Consider the following 23290-nt stretch of genomic DNA (forward strand, 5'->3'; position numbering starts at 1 on the left):
TCTTTTTTCTCTCTTTCCAGTCTATACTGGTTTGTTGTCCTACTGGGTGCCTTTCCTCAGGCGGATCTATTCCTCTTCTTTTTCTTCACCTCCTCCTCCCTCCCCCCTTTTTTTTTTCTTTTCCTTTCTTTTTTTTTCCTCTCCTCTTTTTTCCTCTTCTTTCTCTTTTTTCTGGGTGATTGTTTGGTGTAGGGAAAGGGGTGTGGACTGCTGATGGTGGGTTCCATCGCTTCCTTCTCTGAGCTGATCTCTGTTTATGTATGGTACATCATCCCACAGGTTTTTGCTTCTTTTGCAGTTCTTTTAGACTTTATTATCTGTACCCTTCTGGGGGCCTGACTTTGTACAGAAAGGCTACTTGCACTTTAACCTTGGGGTCTGTAATTGAAGATATTCAGTGCCAGACTGTAACTCTTTATTATTGCCCTTGTTTTCTTGCCTGCCCTCTTTCTCCCCCCCTTCCCTTGCCCTAATTATGTATTTATGTTTTATATCCTACCAATGTTAATTGTTTATGTGCATGTTTTTTTTCTGTATAGTTTCTGAAAAACTTTAATAAACTGAGACTGATCATAATATACAGTGCTTCAAGTATCCTGTGAAACAGGCGAAGGTATTCCACCACCTTAAGACTAGCCACATTGATATAGTATGTTTACAAGAGACCAGATTCTCCTCCTCTTCTCCCAGATTTCTCTTTCCGCATTATCCCACCTTCTTTCTGGCCTCGACCCCTGAAAAACACAGGAGTGCTGATAGCATTCAGTCATAAACTTCTTGTCACATGCCTGATTGGAGACTGAAATGACGAGATCAGCCTCACTTGTGTCACTATCCCTGACCCCACTGGAAGTGAAACAGAGGGTGTCTAGGGACCAGGGGGACAAGAGTGCCAGCAGATGTTGTTTGAAGCACTTGCAACTGGAGTCCTTAAAAGACTGATGAACCACCGATTCAGGAAGAGTAGCGATATGCAGAGCTGGTATGGTAGATCACCAGGCGTGCACCAGAGCAAGGCAGGAAGCTGGGATGGGAGACAGGAGCAATGTCATAGGAATAGCCGGGGTCATCAATGGGCAAACAGCAAGGTACCAAATCATAAGCAAGCCAAAGTCAGGAGCAGAGCTGAGGTCAGGAACGAGTATCAAGCAGGAGAGGAAACGAGTTAAGTCAGGAGCAAGCTGGGTCAGCAACAAGAGAATCACACAGGAACAAGCAGGATATGGGGAACAGCTGAAGACCAGTCAGCACTAAGCACAGGCAGAGGCACCCTTTAAATAGTCCGCCTAGCGCCAATCTTCGCTGTGCTCGATCGCGCATTTCTGTGCACATGTGCACGCCTGGTCACTCTTCTCCAGATAATTCCGTGCACATTTCTATTCGCCAGCCGTCTCACAGGAATTCCCTTACACTTCTGTTCTCCTGTACGAAAGAACTTGCAGACCTTACAGGCAGATATCCACTGCTCCAAGGTGCCCTCAATGGCCAGGAGGTTATCCTAGTATCCTACTACACCCCCAAACTCTTTCAAAACAAATTTTTCTCTCACCTCCTTCAAGTAGTGGCGCAACATGCTAAGGGGATTTTACTCCTCATGGGAGACTCTAACATGGCTCTGAATTCTTCTTTGGACAGACAATATGCGCCAGGGGCTAATCCCTCTCATGACCCGGGTCTAGAAGCTCAAATGTGCACTCTCCTTTGATCACAAGGCTTACTCAATGTCTGGAGAGAGCTCCAGCCCAGAGGCCAAGAATACACTTTTTATTATCACCTACATAATAGCCACTGCAGGATTGACCACTTTTTTGTCCCCTTACGACATCTTTCCCAGGTGTGTAAAATTACTATCCCAGCCTCCCCATGGTCTGACCATGACCCATTTATTCTTTCTTACCTCCCCCACCCTACTTTCCACTGGAGACTCAATGATTCTCTTCTGACTTCCCAGGATTCATGCGCCGAGATCCAAAATTGGCTTCAATTTTCACCAACAATGTCAGCTCCCTCCCCTCAGCTACCACCCTATAGGAAGCTCATGAGGCAACCCTTCGGGGGCATCTGATTCAGATAGCCTGTGCTAAGAAGTGTGCTAAAGAACACAAGCTTCAAGAACTGATGGCGAAGCTCGTCTCTGCGGACGCCCTTTGGAAATCCCACCCTTTGGTGGTCAATTAACAGAGCGGGGCTCCCTGGCCACAGAAATGGATCTTTTGGCCACAGACCAGGCGGAGAAAGCCCTTAGATGGGCCAAGCACAAGTTCTATACCTGTGTGATCAAACCGGGCACAAGGTTAGCAAACAAATTGAATGGGATGGGCCACTTTCAGAAGCCACTCCATTTAGGCACCTCTAATGGGGATCTGACATTGGACCCTTGCCCTTACAAGGTCACGGCTACATTTTTGTCTTCCTTACATGAGAAACCAGCCCCTTTCCCCACGGCTCTTGCAGATCCATTTTTTCAAGATCTTCGTCTCCCTTCTCTCGGTGAGTTAGCCATGGAGACGCTTAACACAGACATTACGGAACTAGAGGTAGTATAAGCCATCAAGACTATTCGTACCTCAAAGGCCCCTGATCCGGACGGCTTTTCCAGCCTATACTTTTGCAAGTTCTCTTCCATTTTGGCACCTCACCTGCCAGCCTACTTCAATGACTTAAAACGGGGTTCCGTACCCTCCCCGGATTCCCTCAGAGTTCATATCACTATGATAGCCAAATCCTCGGAGGATGGCTCTGACCCTCGGGGCTTTAGTCCTATATCCCTGTTGAATGAGGATGTGAAGCTCTTAGGGGAAATTCTTGGTCCATATATATTTGGACACAGGCACAATTTTCATACTTCTGGCTCTGTATACCACCAGAATAGATTAAAACAAAACAACCCAAATGAATTTGAAGTGCAGACTTTCAGCTTTAATTCAAGGGGTTTAACATAAATATCAAGTACAAATTTTAGGAACTGCAACCATTTTTATACACAGTCCTTCCATTTTCAGGGGCTCAAATATAATTGGACAAATTAATATAATCATGAACAACATGTTCATTTTTAATACTTTGTTGAGAATCCTTTCCTGGCAATGATTGTCTGAAGTCTGGAACCCAGGGACATTTCCAAAGACTGGGTAATGATGCTTTGCCAGGCTCGAACTGCAGCTGTCTTCACTTGTTCTTTGTTTGTGGGTCTTTCTGCTTATAGTTTTGCCTTCTAAAGGTGAAATGCATGCTCAGTTGGGTTGAGATCAGGTGATTGACTCAGCCATTGCAGAATATTCCACTTCTTTACCTTCAAAAGCTCCTGGGTTGCTTTTGCAGTGTGTTTTGGATCATAGTCCATCTGTACTGTGAAGCGCCATTCAATCAACTTTGCTGAATCTGGGCTGACAGTATATCTCTAAACACTGCAGAATTCATCTGGCTGCTTTTATTTTCTGTCACATCATCAATATCATCAATAAACACCAATGACCCAGTGCCACTGGAAGCCATGCATGCCCATGCCATCACACTGCCTCCACCATGTTTTACAGATGAGGTTGTGTGCTTTGGATCATGAGCTGTTACAAGCCTTCGCCACACTTTTTTTTCTTCCCGTCATTCTGGTACAGATTAATCTTAGTTTCATCCGAGCAAAGAATGTATTTCCAGAATTGGTCTGGCTTTTTTAGATGTTTTTTTGGCAAAGTCTAATCTGGCTTTTCTATTCTTCAGGCTTATGAATGGTTTGCACCTTGTGGTGAACCCTCTGTATTTGCTCTCGTGAAGTCTTCTCTTGATTGTAGACTTTGACAACGATACGCCCACCTCCTGGAGAGTGTCCTTCACTTGTCTGGATGTTGCGAATGGGTTTTTCTTTACCATAGAGAGGATCCTGCGATCAACCACCACTGTTGTCTTCCATGAATGTCCATGCCTTTTTATGTTGCTGAGATCATCATTGCGTTCTTCTTTCCTCAGAATGTACCAAATTGTTGATTTGGCCACTAATGTTGCTGCTATCTCTCTGATGGATTTTGAACACATGATGTAGGTTCACAGCAATAGATTCCAAATGCAAATACCACACTTAGGATCAACTCCAGACCTTTTACCTGCTTAATTGATTAAGAAATAAGGAAGGAGTAGCCCACACCTGGTCATGAAACCGCTTTTGATTCAATTGTCCAATTACTTTTGGTCCCATGAAAAAGGGGAGATGGCTACTCTTAAGAGCTGTAATTCCTAAACCCTTCCTCTAATTTGGATGTACATACCCTCAAATTATTATTCATTATATAACTATAGATTGAATATGTTTTTGTAAATACCTAAAAAAACCTAAAATTGTACCTGTGTCCAAATATATATATGGACTCAACTGTATCCTGAATCATTGCAAGATCCCGAGCTTCATTCTCTCTCTTGATATCTGCAAGGCTTTTGATTCCCTATGTTGGGATTTTTTACGATGTGTCCTACAATGCTGGGGTTTTGACAATTCCATCTTGTCCTGGATTTCAGCACTTTACTTCTCTCCCTCAGCCTGTGTAAAATGTGCCGGCCTCCTTTTCCGACCCTTTCCCTAGGCACTAGGCAAGGATGCCCCCTTTCTCCCATTCTATTTGTCTTGGCACTTGAACCCTTGGCCATTGCGCTCTGGTCAGACCCCATATTTCGCTGATGATGCGCTCCTTACCCTGACTAATCCCGTAAGCTCTCTGCTCAAGCTACAATGCCTTCTTTCCCGCTTCTCAGTATTATCTGTCCTCCGGATTAACCCTCATAAAACCCTCCTTCCTCCATTTCTCATCTCCAACTGTATTTCCCCTATCCCTGGGTGGACTCTTCTCTAGACTACCTGGGAGTCAAATTGACTTGCTCCTATTCCACCCTCTTCTCAACTATTACCAGCTTCTTTGGACTATCATGGATTGGCCACATACACGCTATAAAAATGACCATTCTCCTAAAAATGTTGTATTACTTCCGGACTTTTGCCCATTCAAGTACCTTCCTTTTTTTTTTTACGCCTGTTTCAAAACCGGATTCTCTCTTTTTTTTGGGCTTATAAACGCCCCAGAGTCTTTCGCTTCACACTGTACACCCATTTGTTCAGAGGAGGCCTGGGGGTCTCTAATGTGGCAAAGTATTATAGAGCGGCACAAATTGCTCAACTCACCCTTCTTCATGCTACCATGGATATCCCCTTGTGGGTACATCTGGAACTCCCCAACTCTGCACCCATCTCTGTGATGGCTCTGCTATGGCTCCCTCATAGGCTTCGCCCCTCCTTCACCTAGCCCTTTAATGCTCCATAGCCTGAAAGTCTGGGATTCAGTCCGCAATTCCGGAAACCTTATGTCCCCTTTTCTACCTCTTTTACCGCTGCTCAAGAGTCCTCTTTTTCCTCCAGATCTGGAACAGCCGGCGACGCTTGGTTGGTGGTCAACTCATGGCTTCACCCAGGTTCGACACTTCCTCACCTTGCGTACCTTCCCTTCTTGGCCCTCTATCCGTGAGGCCTATGGTGCACCGCTGACAGTTTTTTCGTTATGACCAACTCCACCATTGAGTATTTTCTCTGAGACGCAACTCTATGTTCCCTTATCGGATCATGGCCTTCGAACACATCTGTCAGCACTCCCTGGGAGCCTCAGGCACTATTACTCTTATTTACTCTTCTCTGAATACTGTAGACTCCCCCTCATACATTCTTACAAGTCTAGTTGGGAGAGAGATCTGGGATCCCCCATTGAACTGAGCATTGGAATAAAAGCTTGGTCTTCTATCTCTCATTGCTCATTTAACACGACCACAATGGAAGCTGCATATAAAGTTATCTTTAGGTGGTACTGGGTCCCTGCCCGCATTGTAAGTTTGAACCCCCAGTATGATGATAGATGATTCAGAGGCTGTGGACAACGGGGTAATGTGTTTTACACCTGTTGGTCGTGTCCACGCCTTACGGGTTCTTGTCCAGTGTTTTTTGGCCTCCTATACTCATATTCCACATCCCTGTCCCCAAGGAAGCTAAACTGGCCCTGTTACATTGTCAGATCAAGGGCTTAGTCTCTCACCAACAAGAATTAGCCACCTATCTGTTCATAGCTGCTAAACGTGTCATCGCGAAGGCGTGGAAGAAACCATCAGTGTCATTTCAAATGGTAAAAATCAATTTGACAACCCTGATGTTACATGAAAAAATGTCCAGAAATTTACATTATTCTCATGCCAAATTCTTGAAAATATGGAGTCCCTGGTGGACCTACGCCTTCCCTACCTTATCCCCATTAGGTTTGGGTACTTCCTAAGTCTTGACTCCTACCCAGGCCTGCAGGAACTTCCACCATCCCTTTCCCCCGACCTTCTTCCTCCTGTCCCCTTTCTTCTGCCTTCTTCTCTGTCTTTTCCTATCCTGGGTTTTTTTTTTTTTGTGTTTTTTTTTTTTTAACAAAAAATAAAAACATAGATTTTTGTGGTTTTCTACACTTTTATTATATTGAGCCCCCAGGTACTATATCCTGGATCATTGAAGCAGGCCAAAGTTGTAAGACTGCACTATAATTATTCTTATTGTAAACAAAGTTGTTGTAGCCATCGCCTGGCTTGTCATCTGTTTTTTGCATTATACCCTTGTGTGGGTGACCAGTTGTATTGATGTGCTTTATGTTCTAATAAAAATTATGGAACCAGAAAAAAATGGCTTTAAAACCACTTAACTTTGTGCTAGTGTACCTGGCTAAAAAATAAATATATTTAAAATGTACATACAATCCCTGCCAAAACGTATGGAATCCCCACTCTTGGAAAATGTTAATTCAGTTGTTTGTGTAGAAAAAAAAAACGAATCACAGAGATGCCTCAAAACTATTTTCATTTAACATTCAAACCTTCTGACTTTAGGCAACACTTAAAAGAAAAGAAAGAAAACCTTAGTCAGTTGCAACTGTTTTTGCATATCAAGCAGAGGAAAAAAATCTGGAATCACTCAATTCTGAGGAAAATATTATGGGATCATGAAAAAAAAAACACTACAGTACACCACCAGTACTTTGTTGCACCATCTCTGCTTTTATAACAGCTTGAATTCTCTGAGGCATGGATTTAACTATCGGCAAACAGTATTCTTCATCTATCCGGCTCCAACTTTCTCTTATTGCAGTTTCCAGATCAGCTTTGCAGGTTGAAGTCTTGTCATGGACCATTTCCTGTCATTTCCACCACAGATTTTCAATTAACTTGAGGTCTGGACTATTTGCAGGCCATGCCATTGACATTAGATGTCTTTCTTAAAGGAAAGTTTTCACAGCTTTTGCCCTATGGCAAGATGCCTTCAGTTGATGGAATAAGAAAAGTGTCCAAAATCTCAATATAAACTTGTGCATTTATTGAAGATTTAATGACTGTCATCTCCCCGTACCTTTCCCTGACATGCAACCCCATATCATCAATAATTGTGCAAATTTGGATGTTTTCTTCAGGTCGTCTTTATACAATTCATTGAAAGGCACGAAACAAAAGTTACAGCATCATCACCCTGCCCAATGCAGATTTGCGATTCATCACTGAATATAACTTCCATCCAGTCATACATACACAACACCTGGCAAAATATATGGAATCACCACTCTTGGATGTTCATTCAATTGTGTGGTATAATACAGATGTTTCAGTCATGTCCAGGATATTTGTTTTTCTTCTTTCTTGTAGACAGGTTTCACAAACAAACTACTTAAAGTGGTATTAAAGTCAAAAATTGGAAAACCACAGACAGGGTTTTTATAACTGAAGAGACTCTACTTAGTGCATGGCCCACTTTCGCCTTTATTTTTTCCTTGTTAGATGAAACCACAAATTTCAGATAAATTCATAACTTGTCTGTGGCATTATGGTGTAAATTCCCTGAAACACAAATGATAAAATAATTTGTGTACATGTGTCATAGGCCAGCATGTACAGTAAAGCAGGGCTGTTTGTTCATTTACTGTTTAGTGCATCCCCATTGCTAATTGCCTAGGACCTTCTTGCTTTAAAACCCCACCAATTATAAGTTTGAAGAGAGCTGCTGGACAAATACCATTTTTGGATCATTTTTGTGCATTACAAACTGAAGTAACGTAATGTTTCTTCTGCACAGACTTTTGCACAGTTTTCATATTTAAAAATTGTCTTTAAAAGGTAGGGCAACCCTGAGGTAGTTTGAGGAGTGTTATGCAATGTAACCTAAATGAGAACAATAAAATGTTAATAGTTAGACTTAAAGATAGATGTTCTATAATACTAAAAGTAAAATATGTTGTAAAAAAATAAATGAATAATTAAAGTGTCATTATAGGCAGGCCCAGATACGTTGTTTTTCTAGTGGCTCACAATTGTTCTGTATACAAGTAGTTTAGAAACCCTATGCTATTAAATGTGAGGTGAGACTGACTTGTAATTGGAGGTGTTTCCCAGTCAAAAATGAAAATTTTGCCTTTCAGCTCCTCTCTTGGTATTTATCTAGTACTATTGGCTGCTTTGCAATCTTTGTGCATACTTAGCCTTAAGCCTTGTACCCACGGGCCGAAAATCAACCAAAATCAGTCAGTTCGACAGGAAACAACCAACTTTTGGCCAATATGTACTGCTGTCTGTTCTACAGGATCCAGTCTCAGGACAGGCTTCTCTCAAATGGCATGCTGGAAAACTAGCATTTGGCTCACATTCAATCAGCAACTGGTGTGTTCTGGCGGGTGGGAGTCCCCAAGTCAATACAATAGCACAGCGTTGGAGAGCGCTGCACTAACATCGCTTGTGTTGATTTTCATTCAGCCCGCTGAGTTGAACAAAAAAAAAAAAAAACTTCTAGTGTGTACCCAGCTTAACTCAACAGCTCCAAATCTATGTGTGAAAATGCAAAATGTTCTTTTGTTCTGAGTACCATCTATGTAGTTTCCATAGTAGGAAGCTGCACACTGAGGGTTTTTATTAAGCCAGCTCATACATTCATCATTTGTTTTTTTCCCATTCAACCAGTGGCTTGGATGAAAAACTTGTTCCAATTCCCCCATCTACACACTCGATGCGGATGGGGGATGCTCCTGCTTTGCTATTGTGTTTTTGACGGCGAGGAACCTTGCCCGCCGTTAGAATACAATGATCTAAGCTGCTGGCTATAGCTGGTGACACTGATCGATTGAGGAAAACTCAACAGGCTGGTTGTACAGAAGTTGATCAGTAGAACTTCTGTACAACCAGACTGTAGGAACCCTGGCTCTATAGAGCCCTCCCCCTTGCCTGGCTTGTCCTCTTACTTACTTGGGGCCGTACAAGTGGAGTAAGTGGAGAAAGGAAGTTTGGGTCTCTTTCTGTGGGGCGAGTGTGGCAGCTGGAGCGAGGAGAGGTGGACGCTTAGAAATGCCCACGTGACAGTAGCGGGGAATCATGGGAACAGCCGCCTGCTTCGGAGGAGACGGGACGCCGGGAGTATCTGTTTTGGACGGGAGCTCTCGGGTCCCCTGCATTGTTGGAGAAAGCCTCAGTGAAGCCACTGAGAAGCTGGTGACTTCCTGTGTGATGAAGACGGGTTTTTGCCAGAGGACACTGCTCTGCACAAAACTTAGGAGATTGGAACCTCGATCCCCACGGAGGGTGCCCCCTTTTAACAAAAGAGACCATAATATACAGCAGTATCTTGAATGGGAGAGGAAGATAAAGGATGAAGCTTTGAATTTCGAGAGGGAAGGGTGAGTGACTATTATCATGAATAATATAATGTCTGTGCCTCAATTGCCAAAGTAATTAAATTAATAAAAGGGGTGGACATTAATTGTAAAAAGGAGTGGGGTCACCCAGTGGGGAACAAGGAGTCAGAAGACAATATGAGAAGACCGATCTATAACATGATATGATCTATAGGCCCAGGGAGGAGGAGAACACCTGCATGGAGTTTTAACTGAGGACAATTTGGAAATTATAGTGGATTGAAGCTGGAAGGAAAATCTATTAATATAATAAGTAAATCTGTAAAAAGTGGGGGGACAAAAACCCCCCAGTTAAGCTCAATAAAAAAATATTTACCCCCCCAGGAGAAAGGTCTTGTGGGTCATACCCCAGAGAGACCACAGGAAACAAGGAGAAGTTATGAGTCGAGAAATAACTCTGGAAACCAAACCAGATCATCATTATGGGGATCAAATTTAAATCAGATTGAAGAATCAATAAATAATGAAAGTGAAATAGATCCTGAAGATACTGAAGAGCAGAGACTAAAGTCACAAATGCTGACAAAAAGGGATATGGTGGAGATGTTGGCGAAACTTGAGTATTCTATAAAAAACAAAATGGCTCTATTACACAATGACCTGGAGCAGGTCCTGTGATGAGTTGAAGAAACAGAAGGAAAACTAGAGAACAGGCACAAATAATTGTTAAATTGGAAACAGAGGAAATGCGAAGAGAACAAAGGAAGATAGCATATAGACTGGAGGATCAAGAGAACCAAGATAGAAGGAACAATTTGAGGATCAGGGGTTTGCCAGAAGTAACATCAGGAGAAGATTTACAGGATGAAATGAGAAGGATTTTTAATCCAGTAATAAGTAAACCACTGACAAAGCATCTGAAAATTGGTACATAGGATTAAGCAACCTGAAGGTGTGACACCAGAGGCCCCTAGACATGTAATAGTGCGATTCCATTGCTATGAAGATAAAGCAAACATCTGGAAGAAGTTATGGGGAAACTCTGTAGTAAAACATGGAGAAGCGAACTTGGAAATTTTTGCTGATATAGCGCCAGAGACATTGGCCAGGAGAAGATCTTTGAAACCACTACTAGAATTAATGCGTAAAAAGAACGTTCGATATAGTTGGGGCTTCCCAGCATGTTTGATTGGGTGGAAAGATGGGAGATCGGCGAGACTGAAATTCCCAGCGGACTTAAATGCTTTTTGTGTAAGACTTGATATTCAGAAAATTGATATCCCAGGATAGTCGGAAGGGGTTAAGCAGAGTGTAGACTTAGGAAGAGATAAGTGGGTTTTTGTACCCAAATATTCTCCCCTTCATATCCTCATTTATCCAGCAGGTGGTACGCGTGGGGGTGATTACGGGGAGAGAGGAGAGGTTTATAAATATATGTGTATGTTTGCATATATACCCTGTTTCCCCTAAAATAAGACCTACCCCGAAAATAAGACCTAGTGCTATTTTTGGGAATTGCTAAAGTATAAGACCTACCCCGAAAATAAGACCTAGTTGTGATCAGGGCTTTTTTCAGCCGTAACATGGCGGAACGCCATTCTGTCACCTCCAGCACTGGCCCTGCACACACCCATATCTACTGTCTCTTATAAACACAGAAGCATGGCTGAAGTGACAGCACCATCCGCTCCCACAGAACCTCCCTACCTCTGTACTCACTGTGGGACAAGGAAGGAACAGATATCTGCGGGTGCAGTATGCAGTGTGTTTAGGGGTGGGGCATCTCCTCCTGCAGCCTAATGCATGGACGGCGATACCCTAGGGGTGATCACCGGCCAGTGGGGAAGAGGCGGAGCTTACTATAGAGAGGTGCCGGTTGCTGACAACTGTGTTTTGCAATCTAGCTAACCATATGAGGGCAGTGAAGGGGGAGGGGGGTGTGTGCAAAGGTGAGCTGCAGTCGGGTGTTGCAGAGGTAAATTGAGTCAGGTGAGTTGCAGACAGGGTGCATAGGTGAGCTGCAGCTAGGGGGGTGCAGAGGTGAGCTGAGTTGCAACCCACGTTTGCACCCCCCAGCCATAGCTCAGCTCTGCACCCCCTGGCCACAGCTCAGCTCAGCTCTGCACCCCATGTCTGCAATTCACCCCTGCACCACCCTGTCTGTGGCTCATATCTGCACCCTGTCTGTGGCTCATATCTGCACCCTCTCTGAAACTCACTTGTCATGTCTCCCCTGCAACACCTGACTGCAGCTCACAACTGTCATCAGCTGGCCCACTCCATAGTAACCCTCATCCACAACTGCCTGCAGCTCACCTCTGGACCCCCTGTCCACACCTGGACATATAAAAAATAAGACCTACCCTGAAAATAATACCTAGTGTGTTTTTTTTGAGCCAAAAAAATATAAGACGTCTTATTTTCGGGGAAACACGGTACATGTATAGATTACTTTTTTCCCCCCTCTTTTTTTTTGCATCTCTGCTCTCCTTTTCCCTCTAACCCCACCCTTCTCCTTAAGTATATATGGAAGTAGGAGGTATTGGGAATGGTGTTCTGGTTGGGAAGACGTGTTTTGAGAAGAACCCCAAAGAGGAGTCGAGTGTTGGAATATATATTACTTCAGACTCCAGGGCTTGGAAATGGACCAAAAGGGACAAAAAATAGGGATGGATGAGGGGTGGGGGTAAGATGGGCAGGGGTTTTGGGGGGAAGGTGGTGGGGGATAAAGGTCACTCCGAAGATATTTTTCTGTTTCAAATCTTATATACTCAGGCTCCTGTAAGTGGGTACTCAGAGAAGATAGCCAGAAGTAAGAATGACCTTGAGTAATTTTATGACATATAACATGAAAGGGGTAAATACCCTGACTAAAAGGCATAAGATTCTTAGGGAAATTCATCAACATTCCATTGATATAGTGTTTCGGCAAGAGACATACTTATCACAGGACGCAAATTAGATGATATTCTAAATACTACCCAACGTAGTACTGTGCGGATTCACCAATTAAACATGCAAAAAGGGGTTGGAGTTGGGATGGCAAAAAATTTAATATTTACTTTGGAAGATAGACTAGTTGATCGTGAAGGTCATTTTCTATTTTTGAAAGGAAAATTACAGGGGATACAATGCACATTAGCAAATATTTATTGCCCTAATAAGAACTCCATGACATATCTAGAGAGCCTGCTAAGAAAACTTCAAATATTTAAGAAGGGTTACCTGATTGTAGCAGGGGATTTCAATTGTATGGACCCTTTGATGGATACTTCATTGCGTACATGGAGAGACGAAGGTAAAAATCTGAAGTTGGTCAAGAAAATGTTACATCAGTGCCAGCTGATGGACTCATGGATAATTAAACACCCAAAAGATAGAGATTATACCTTCTTCTCTCCGGTGCGTGGGATGTACTCAAGTTTGGATTATATAATGATTGAACATAGGCTGTTAGAATCTTTGGTAAAGTCCAAAATAGAGGTAATGACCTTATGAGACCACGCTCCTGTTATAACAAGACTAAGGTTGGAAAGGGACAGGAGTGAAGGTCGTACGTGGAGATTTAACAAGGCGCTTATACAGGATGTCGAGATGGATAGAAGAAGAGTGAATTAGAGGAATATTTTATACTCAATTAAACAGAAGAGGTTTCCATTGCTACTATCTGGGAAGCACATAAGACTTATATAAAGTGAATCCTAATCTCAATGGGAGCTGAAAAAAAGAAAGAACGGGGAGAGAAAACAAGTTTGCTTAGGGAACTATATGACTTAGGACAACTACATAAGGAGAAAATAGAAATAGAAATACAACAGAAGATAACTCAAAAAAGAGAAGAATTAAATGAGCTGATGGAACAGGAAATGAGAAGAGCCTTTAGTTACAAAATAGATATATCAGTGGGGGAATAGACCAGGAAAATATTTAATGAGAAGATTGAAGGAAAAGAAATCAAGGAGCTATATAGAGAAAATAAAAGATAAGAATGGAGAAATGGTACATTCAACCACTGAAACAACTGATATCGCTAAAATGTTTAAAAAATACTATAGTGAATTATATGAAAGAAACTCTAAAAACTCGATAAAATCAGAGGAAGAAAGAAGGGAAAAAAAGACAGGCGTACTTAAAAGAGGCTGGATTACCTAGACTAGAGGAAGGATCACCTAGACTAGAGGAAGGGAGATTAGCAGTATTAGATAACCCTATATCACAGGAAGAAATCTATACAGTATTGAAGAGTACAGCTGCAGGTAGGAGCCCTGGAGCAGATGGATATATGTTGAGATATTACTGGAAATTTAAAGAACTGGTGCCTAAGATGGGCAAGTACATGAATGCTTTAGGAGAGGGAATGGAAATCAGAGTGGAGTCATTGCAGGCATATATTGAAATCCTACCAAAAGAAGGGAAAGACCCATCCCAATGTGCCAGTTACAGACCCATATTGCTATTAAACATAGATACAAAATTATATGCAAAGGTTTTAGAGAATAGGATGAAAGAAATGATGCCAGAATAAATCCATTTAGATCAGGTGGGTTTTATCCTGGGGAGGAAGGGAAAAGATAATGGATTGAGATAATTATTGCTTTTGCAAAAAAGCAAAGAAGAAAATCATCCGGCAATAGTCCTATGAATTGATGCTGAGAAAGTCTTTGATAGGGTAGATTGAGGATTTATGTTTGACACATGTTTGGCAATAGGACCAAAACTTATGCAATGGATTAAAACGTTATACAGTTCCTCAACAGCAGCGGTCAAGGTTAATAGCTCGCTGTCAGTTATTTAAATGCACAATGGATCCAGACTGGGATGTCCACTCTCTCCCATACTTTTTGTTATATCATTGAAACTGCTTTTGGCGACCGTACAAAGGAATTTAGATGTAAAAGGAATTGTGATAGGGGAGGTGGAGCATAAGGTAGCAGTATATGCAAGTGATATACTATTTTATATAGTGAACCCCAGAGTAACTCTACCCAACTTAATAAAAATTAAAAAAAATGGAGGAAGAGAACTATCAAATTTGAAAATTAACCTCTTGAAGTCAAAAATACTAAATATCAACATTTCAAAGATAGATAAACAGATATTACAGAAAAATAATACAATGCAAATAATACAAATAAGCAAAACTGTGAAAAATTATATGTGAAAGTCCTTTCACATATAATTTTTCACAGTTTTGATTATTTGTATTATTTGCGGTGTATTATTTTTATTATTATTTTTTGATGTTTAGTCAATCCTTGAACAGCAGCATTTAATTTTTCACTTAATTTGTCACTTATTTCCTTGGTGCATGTTTAATACATATTTAGATATTACAGAAAGCTTTCCCTTTGCATGGAGGGATAAGGAGTTGAGTTTAGGTGTAAAGTTAACTCCCACGTTAAAAAATATATATATCAGACAAATTATATGCCATTAATAAATGAGCTGAAGGAAGACTTGAGGAAAATATCTACCAGACCAACCTCCTGGATTGGCCACATAAATCTATTAAAAATGATAATAGTCCCAAAGGACCTGTATAAAATGCATATGCTTCCAATATATTTACTGGGGTCATTCTTTGAGATAATATGATACTTAAGTATTTGAAGGCAAATTTATTACATAACTTCTTCAGCTCTGTGTATACAAAGGGGCATGGGGGAACTCTTGTACATAACGGCAATGGTATTGATACAGCTCCAGATGATCCACATTGGCTCACAATTTACATAGTTACATAGTTAGTCTAGCTGAAAAAAGACAAAAGTCCATCCAGTTCAACCATAGAAAAAAAAAAAAAGTTATAATCCTATACCCACAGTTGATCCAGAGAAAGGCAAAAAAAACCCAGTAAAGCACGATCCAATTTGCTCCTGGGAAAAAAATTCCTTCCTGATCCCGAGAGGCAATCGGATATTCCCTGGATCAACTTTACCTATAAATGTTAGTATCCAGTTATATTCTGTGTATCTAAGAAACAATCCAGGCCTTTTTTGAAGCAATCCACTGAGCTCGCCAGAACCAACTCTTGAGGGAGTCTATTCCACATTTTCACAGCTTTCACTTTGAAGAAACCTTTCTGTGTTTGGAGATTACATTTCTTTTCCTCCAGATGTAAAGAGTGCCCCCTTGTCCTCTGTGATGACCTCAGGGTGAATAACTCTACACCGAGTTCACTATATGAACCACTGCTGTATTTATACATGTTGATCATATCCCCCCTTAATCTCCTCTTCTCTAGAGAGAATAAATTCAATTCCTCTAATTTTTCCTCATAGCTGAGCTCTTCCATGCCTCGTATCAGTTTAGTTGCCCTTCTCTGTACTTTCTCTGGTTCCCCAATGTTCTTTTTGTGAATTGGTGCCCAAAACTGAACTGCATATTCCAGATGAGGTTTTACTAATGATTTGTACAGGGCTAATATGATATCTCTCTCTCTCTTTTAATACAAGAGAGGATTTAGCTCGCTTTAGAAACTGCAGCTTGGCATTGCATGTCATTATTAAGCTTGTGATCTACCAGAACTCCAAGATCCTTCTCCACCATTGATTCCCCCAGTTGTACTCCCCCAAGTATGTATGATGAATACATATTCTTAGTCCCCAAGTGCATAACCTTACATTTATCAACTCCAAAAGATAAACAAACGTAATCAGCGCTCCAGTCTTCATACAACCAAGGAGATGCCAAAATGCCAACCGAAGAGGTGCTGCCCCTCTAAGATTGGGAAATCTGAGCACTAGTGGAAAAGAACAGACAAGGGCGCACTCTCATCGTGCATTACCGTGGTAGAACACGTATTTATTGAATAAAAAGAGGATATATACTCACAAACCAACGTGATTAAAAGCAGTATAAGTGGTCCACAAAGACAGTCACAATACATCTGTGTCTAATGATGCGAATAACTGACGCATTTCGGGGGGTTCAGCTCCTGAAACGCGTCAGTTTATTCGCAACATTAGACACAGATGTATTGTGACTGTCTTTGTGGACCACTTATACTGCTTTTAATCACGTTGGTTTGTGAGTATATATCTTCTTTTTATTCAATAAATACGTGTTCTACCACGGTAATGCACGATGAGAGTGCTCCCTTGTCTGTTCTTTTTCATTTATCAACATTAAACCTCATTTGCCACATAGTTGCTCAATTAAACAGTGCATTCAGGTCGGTTTGTGAGTTGAAGACATCCTGTAAGGACGTTATCCCACTGCACAGCTTAGTGTCATATGCAAAGATTGAAATGGGATCTTTAATCTCAGACCCTATATCTTTTATAGGGCATCATACATACTAGGGGGCGTACAATTGGGGGAATCAATGGTGGAAAAGGATCTGGGCGTTCTGGTAGATCACAAGCTTAATAATGTCATGCAATGCCAAGCTGCAGTTTCTAAGGCGAGCAAAATCCTCTCTTGTATTAAAAGAGATATAGACTCCACAGAGGGAGATATTTTTACCACTGTACAAATCATTAGTAATACCTCACCTGGAATATGCAGTTCAATTTTGGGCACCAATTCACAAAAAGAACATTAGGGAACTGGAGAAAGTACAGAGAAGGGCAACTAAACTGATACAAGGCATGGAGGAGCTCAGCTATGAAGAAAGATTAGTGGAACTGAATTTATTCTCTCTTGAGAAGAGGAGATTAACCACTTGCCCTCCTGAGGATTTACCCCCCTTCCTGACCAGGCCTCTCTTTGCTACTCGGCGCTGCACTAATTCAATTGATAATTGCGCGGTCATGCAATGCTGCACCCAAACAAAATTTACGTCCTTTTTTACACACAAATAGAGCTTTCTTTCGGTGGTATTTGATCACCTGTGCGCTTTTTATTTTTCACACTATAAACAAAAAAAGACCAAAAATTTTGAAGAAAAACGATATTTTTTTACTTTCAGCTATAAAAAAATATATAGTAAACTCAAAGTTAGTTATAAATTTAGGCCAAAATGTATTCTGCTACATGTTTTTGGTAAAAAAAAATCCCAATAAGTGTATATTGATTGCTTTGTGTGAAAGTTATAGTGTCTACAAACTATGGTATAGATACTGCAATTTACGCCGTTTTTTTGCTATACAGCGCTGCGCTAGTTTAACGGACAATTGCGCGGTCATGCAATACGGTACATAAATGAAATTTTAACTTTTGAAGGTTAACTTTTATTAGGTAATGAAAGGGTTAACTGTTTGAGGGGAGTGTTTTACTAGGGGGCAGAGTGTGTACTTCACAGGAACACGCTGATCCCGAGAGTTAAAGTCTTCGCTTAGGTTCAGCGTGCTCTGAACTGACAGATAGCAGAGCTGCAATGTAAACAATGCAGCCGTGCTATCTGTCAGTGATTACTTGATTACACTAACCCGCCGAGAGCCGGTGATGGACACCCACTGCCACAATCAGCAGGACGGGTAGGGCGGACACACGCCTCGCGCGCGCCCCTTGTTTTGCACAATAACGTTAAAAGACGGCGTACAGGTGCCGCCCTGCTGCAGTAAAAACACTGCGGCGGGTTAGCAAGCGGTTAAGGGGCGATATGATCAACATGTATAAATACATCAGTGGTTCATATAGTAAAGCTATTAACCCTGAGGTCATCACAGAGGACAAGGGGACACTCTTTACGTCTGGAGGAAAAGAAATGTAATCTCCAAACATGGAGAGGTTTCTTCAAAGTGAGACCTGTGGTAATAAGGAATAGACTCCCTCAAGAGTTGGTTCTGGCCAGCTCAGTGGATTGCTTTAAAAAAGGCCTGGATTCTTTCTTGGATACACAGAATATAACTGGTTACTAACATTTATAGGCAAAGTTGATCCAGGGAATATCCGATTGCCTCTCGGGGGATCAGGAAGGAATTTTTTTCCCCTGCAGGAGAAAATTGGATCATGCTTTGCTGGTTTTTTTTGCCTTCCTCTAGATCAACTGTGAGTATAGGATTATAACTTTTTTTTTTTGTTTGTTTTTTAATGTTTGAACTGAATGGACTTTTGTCTTTTTTTCAGCCAGACTAACTATGTAAGTATATATGGGAAAATAAAAGACCAAGAGTTAGTTACGAGGTATTGTGTAAGGATAAATCTAATGGAGGTCTGAACGTGCCAGATTTTAGGAGATATTACTGTGTGGTATTACTTTCACAAATAGCAGACTGGATATATAATTCATGGAGAAAAGCTGGGTAATGATAGAAAGCACACTTAGTGAGTCACAGTTAGATAAGATTATTTGGCTTCCACAACAGTTTAGAAAATTTTCAAAAACTACAAGCATTCTAACACGAAATGTTTTTTGTATGTGGGAAAAAATTCATACACAATGGGGGTGGGAATATAATTCACTGTTAATACCGCTGGGGGGGAACAGAATTTTTTCCCTCCAGGGAAAGAGGATATTGCAGGAAAATGGATAAAAGATAGAAATGCACGTTTAAAAGATATCACTGATAAAGGGAAATTCTGCACTTTCATAGATTTAAAAAATAAGAAGGAAATATTTTCCATGTTAGATGAGTGGCGTTCTACTCAACTAAGACATTTTGTAGCAGCACTCCCGCAGCCACTAAGGATGACGGAGGCCATGTATCTATTTGAACAATTTTTTTATGCGAAGGCATGTTACTTCTCACGTTTATAAGATTCTTCCTGCTATATCTGGAACTGTCCATTTTAGAAAAGTTTTTAGAAAAGTGGGAAAAGGAATTCAAGAGGCATCAGTTGCCAAGGGAGCCAGTGATGAGATGGACGTGATGACAGCACTATGGTCCGACCAAGGTGTGGGGAGGATGTCGGAGGCAGGAAGTCGAGAATATGAACCAACAGTCGTGAATATATGATCGATATGTGAGAACGTTTTGTGGGGGTGAGAATAAGAGGTATATCTGTGTTTCAGAGGATTAAGCTCTCTCCACGTATCAACTAGAGAGTGACGATGCAAAAGTTGTTGGAAGGAGATTTGAGGGACAGCGGGAGAGGCGGTTGGGGGGATTTGTCTAGAAAGGGGCATAATGTGCAATTAGAGTCTCCGCAAGCAAGCAGAGTGCCATGTTTATGGTAGTCGATGAGAGCCATTAGATGGGAGAGGAACGGTAGCGGGCCCTGATTGGGGACATAATAATAGGTAATGATGGTAACGTCAGAATCGAGGAGAAGCCCCGACAGGAGGTACCGACCCTCAGGGTCTCTGATTTTGGTATGAAGTGTAAAAGGGTCTGTGCGATGGAAGGCTATAAGGACTCCTCTACACTTGGATTTTGCGGAAGCAGTGAAAACTTGAGGATAGTGGGGGCCACAAAATTTGGGTGTGGAAGTAGTAGTAAAGTGCATCTCCTGTAGGCAGACTACATGCACCTTTTGGGATGCAAAAGAACTAAAGGCTTTGTTGCATTTCTGTGGAACGTTTAGACCCTGAATATTCAGGGTGAGGATGTTCCGGGGAACCATGGGGGAAAAACATGGTCTGCCAAAGTTCTAACTTGAGTATACATGGTACGGTGCCGAGGGGAAATGTTGAGCAGGGAAAAAGGAGCAAGGAAGTCACACAAAGAAGCAAGAGAGGGAGGGTAAGTGGTAGACAATATCTGATAGGAATGGGTAAGGGCAACAGAGGCCCATAGTTTGGCCCCTGGGTCATCCCCATAGCAGATATACTGGGGGGACAAAGGTAGCCCAGGCAGCACAAAAACCCGGTACTGCATGGGCTAGCGATGGGTATGCAGTGACAAACGGGGGAAGACTGCTCAGTTATAAACATATGTAGGCAGACTCCTGCTGGAGTAGCAAGATTCTAGGCTCCCGAGATGTCGGGGAAGTCCGAGGACCCGGCAACACATCCGGCCGCCACAGCATATCAGGGATGTCAAAATGCGGAAGTAGTAGCCGGGTCCAGGCCTCTCAAGCATGTTAAATGGTGCCACTGTAAACACATATAACAGCGATAACAAATCAAAAAGAAAAACCTTAGGCATTCTAAACGTGGACATTGGCCAAAAAGCAGAGACAGGCTAAAAAGTACACTATATTAGCCATCAGGGAGGGCAAAGTTCGTCCACATTTGCAGGCAACGGAGGGACCAAGGAAGACGGCCTCAGGTGTAGATACGGCCCAACAGAGGGCAATAAAGTAGATCCGGGTGCATTTGTGAGCCTCAGTCCATGGAGTCCTGGGGAGCTGGGGCTGGAGAGGAATATCGTCCTCGCCTGTAGGAGCTGAGCTGACCCATGGCAGAGTGAAAAGGGCGGCACTTTTGCGGAGAGCAGGACGCTGACCGTCAGCGAGAGTCATCAGGGGTGGCTACTTGAGGTTGAAGTTGGAGATTCCGCAGTGTGTCGAGAAGGTCATCAGGAGACCTGTAGGTGTAGTCCCGAGATTGAAAAGAGAAACGAACCGCAAACTGGAAGCTCCATCTGTAGACTATTCCTGGTTGCTGAAGGACCTGGAAGTGGGGTTTACGCTCTACGCTTGGCAAATGTAGCTGGGCATAGACCTTGGAACAGCTGATAGATATGGCCCTGGAAGGTTAAAGGCCCAGCAGTGCAGGCTGCTTGTAGAAGGTGTTCTTCATGCGAAAGTAGTGAAACTTGACGATAATATCGCGTGGTGGGCCATCTGGACGACGTGGGGTTAACGCCCGGTGAACTCTGTCTAGGTATTGCTGGGGCCAACTCTTGGAACAGGGTCGTAACTGTGGAGAGGACGTCCATGATGTATTCTGGGAGGCCGCGAACATGTAAATTTGAGCCCTATTTTCGAAGTCCTCCAGTCAGGACTGTAGAGTCACATTTTCATCAAGTAGGAGTTCAAGTTCGTCAGAATGGGTATGCAGAGTGGCGTCTAGGTCGTCGACCCTGTGTTCTAGGTCAGAGGTGCATTGCCCCAGGTGCAGATTTCTTTAGACAGCTTGTCAGTTGTGTGGTCCGAGGTCTGTTTCAGGGCTTTGTGCAGCATCCTTTCAAATTGTTTGTTTGAGAAGGTCAGGAGAAGCAAGGTCAGAGATGGGGGTGTGTGTGGGTGTCCCCAGGTCAGAGTCTGACTCGCCATCCAAAGTGCAGCAGGATCTGGGATGTGCAGCCTGCAGGGCTGCATATGGCTGTGTCTGTGTCACAGATGCAGGAGCGGTCGCCATTTTGGATGTGGCCCGAGCCGAGGCCTCCTTGATCGGTTTAGCCTGTGGCTTGTGCTTGGCGGCCCCCTGGACCATATCTGCGGGTGCCGGGGAGGTCGCTATGGTAACCGGACTGATCATAGGGCCAAGTCAGGCCGGGAGAAATGTCTGGGAGGCTGTCTTCCCCGCTATGCTGCGGAGCCTCAGGCAGACATGTTCGTTCCAGCGGTCCGCGCATGAGCATTGAACATACACTATTTAATAGTACATATAACAAGTTATTTGTTTCCAGTAACCCTCAGTTTTCCTTAACAGAGATAATAAAAACGTTGCAGGGGTGAAAGGAATTTTTGGTATCCAAGGTATGCAAAGGATAGGTTTACGTTACTTTCCTAGGATGGGACTTCACTCACTGCTTTGTGGTGCACTGCATTGAAAAAAATAATGCTGGTTCAATTTTAGGACTGCTGTTTTGCATTGTTGGGCCTTTCAAATGGATATTTAAATGCAATGTAACAGAGACTTTAAGGTTAACATGCAACATAACACATCACATTGGAACACACAGGTGTGAAGGTGTCCTAAGGCCTGGTTCACACCAATGCATTTTTTATTGCTTATTGCAGAAAGCACTACAGTCCATTTAACATGGTTTCTTAAGGGACATATTTACTTTGCATTTTTCAGCCGCTGCATTTTGGAAAGGGTCAGGGACCTTTTTTAAACAGAAAAGGCAGTGTTCAATGGAGATGCTGCTAAAAGGTATGTAGTGCATATTTTCCAAATTTTGCATTTTTATTCTACCCAGGAACAAAAACATTTCCCATTTATCAAAAACAAAATGCGGCAAAAACGTTTGTGAAATGCAAAAAGCATTGCAAAAATGGATCAAAAGCAAACTGCATTGATGTGAACCAGGCCTTAGACTTTTGCTAAACTAAGGTGAGATTAGTCGGGGAGATGATTTTGAGCTCTTTGTATTTACTGGGGGGTGTCATTCAGCTAAAAGTTTATTGTAAATACACTGTATTGTGTGTTATTGCTGTTCATCATTTCATTAAATTCTGAAATCAATTATATTTATTTATTATTAGGTTGATCACAAATGGACCAATTCCCGATGACACACAATGTCCTGGTTACCGATTGTCCAGAAGATGAAGATGAACAATCATCGGAGGTGACATTTTAAAGAACATTTAAAGTTATATTAAAGGATTTTTTTTTTTAAATAACAAACATGTCATATTCACCTGCTCTGTGCAGTGGTTTTGCAGAAAACAGCACCAATCCTCTTCTTAATTCCCCCGCTGGCACACTTGGCCCCTCTCTACTGCAAAGTGCCCCCACAGCAAGCAGCTTGCTATGAGGACACCTAAGTAGGCTTGCTGACGAGCTGCTATTTTGCGTATCTATTCACACACAGAGCGGTGGCTCTACCCCACCCCCTCTCTCCTCATTGGCCCATTGGTTGTGATTGACAACAGCGGGAGCCAATAGCTTCTGCTGCTGT

General features: G+C 42.3%; 1 protein-coding gene and 1 long non-coding RNA gene across 3 annotated transcripts in view; one reads left to right on the forward strand and one right to left on the reverse strand.

Moving 5' to 3' along the window:
- Positions 1-6842: 6842 nt before the first annotated feature.
- LOC149447485 (uncharacterized) lies at positions 6843-9490 on the reverse strand. Its single transcript, XR_016305865.1, has 2 exons — positions 9283-9490; positions 6843-7887 (listed from the first exon to the last, which is right to left on the reverse strand). It is a non-coding gene; the product is annotated as an uncharacterized LOC149447485 (long non-coding RNA).
- A 13379-nt stretch (positions 9491-22869) lies between these two features.
- Positions 22870-23290, forward strand: part of MSH5 (mutS homolog 5) — a 113229-nt gene continuing 112808 nt past the window's right edge. For both annotated transcript variants that reach the window (XM_089652504.1, XM_089652503.1), the window contains exon 1: positions 22870-22957. In XM_089652504.1, coding sequence (XP_089508630.1) covers positions 22883-22957 — 75 coding nt within the window. In that variant the 5' untranslated portion in view covers positions 22870-22882. The remainder of the gene's footprint in view (positions 22958-23290) is intronic.

The sequence above is a fragment of the Staurois parvus genome, unplaced genomic scaffold (assembly GCF_062004578.1).
Source record: "Staurois parvus isolate SC_StPar_1 unplaced genomic scaffold, SC_StPar_1.0 ptg000684l, whole genome shotgun sequence".
Taxonomy (NCBI): Eukaryota; Metazoa; Chordata; class Amphibia; order Anura; family Ranidae; genus Staurois; species Staurois parvus.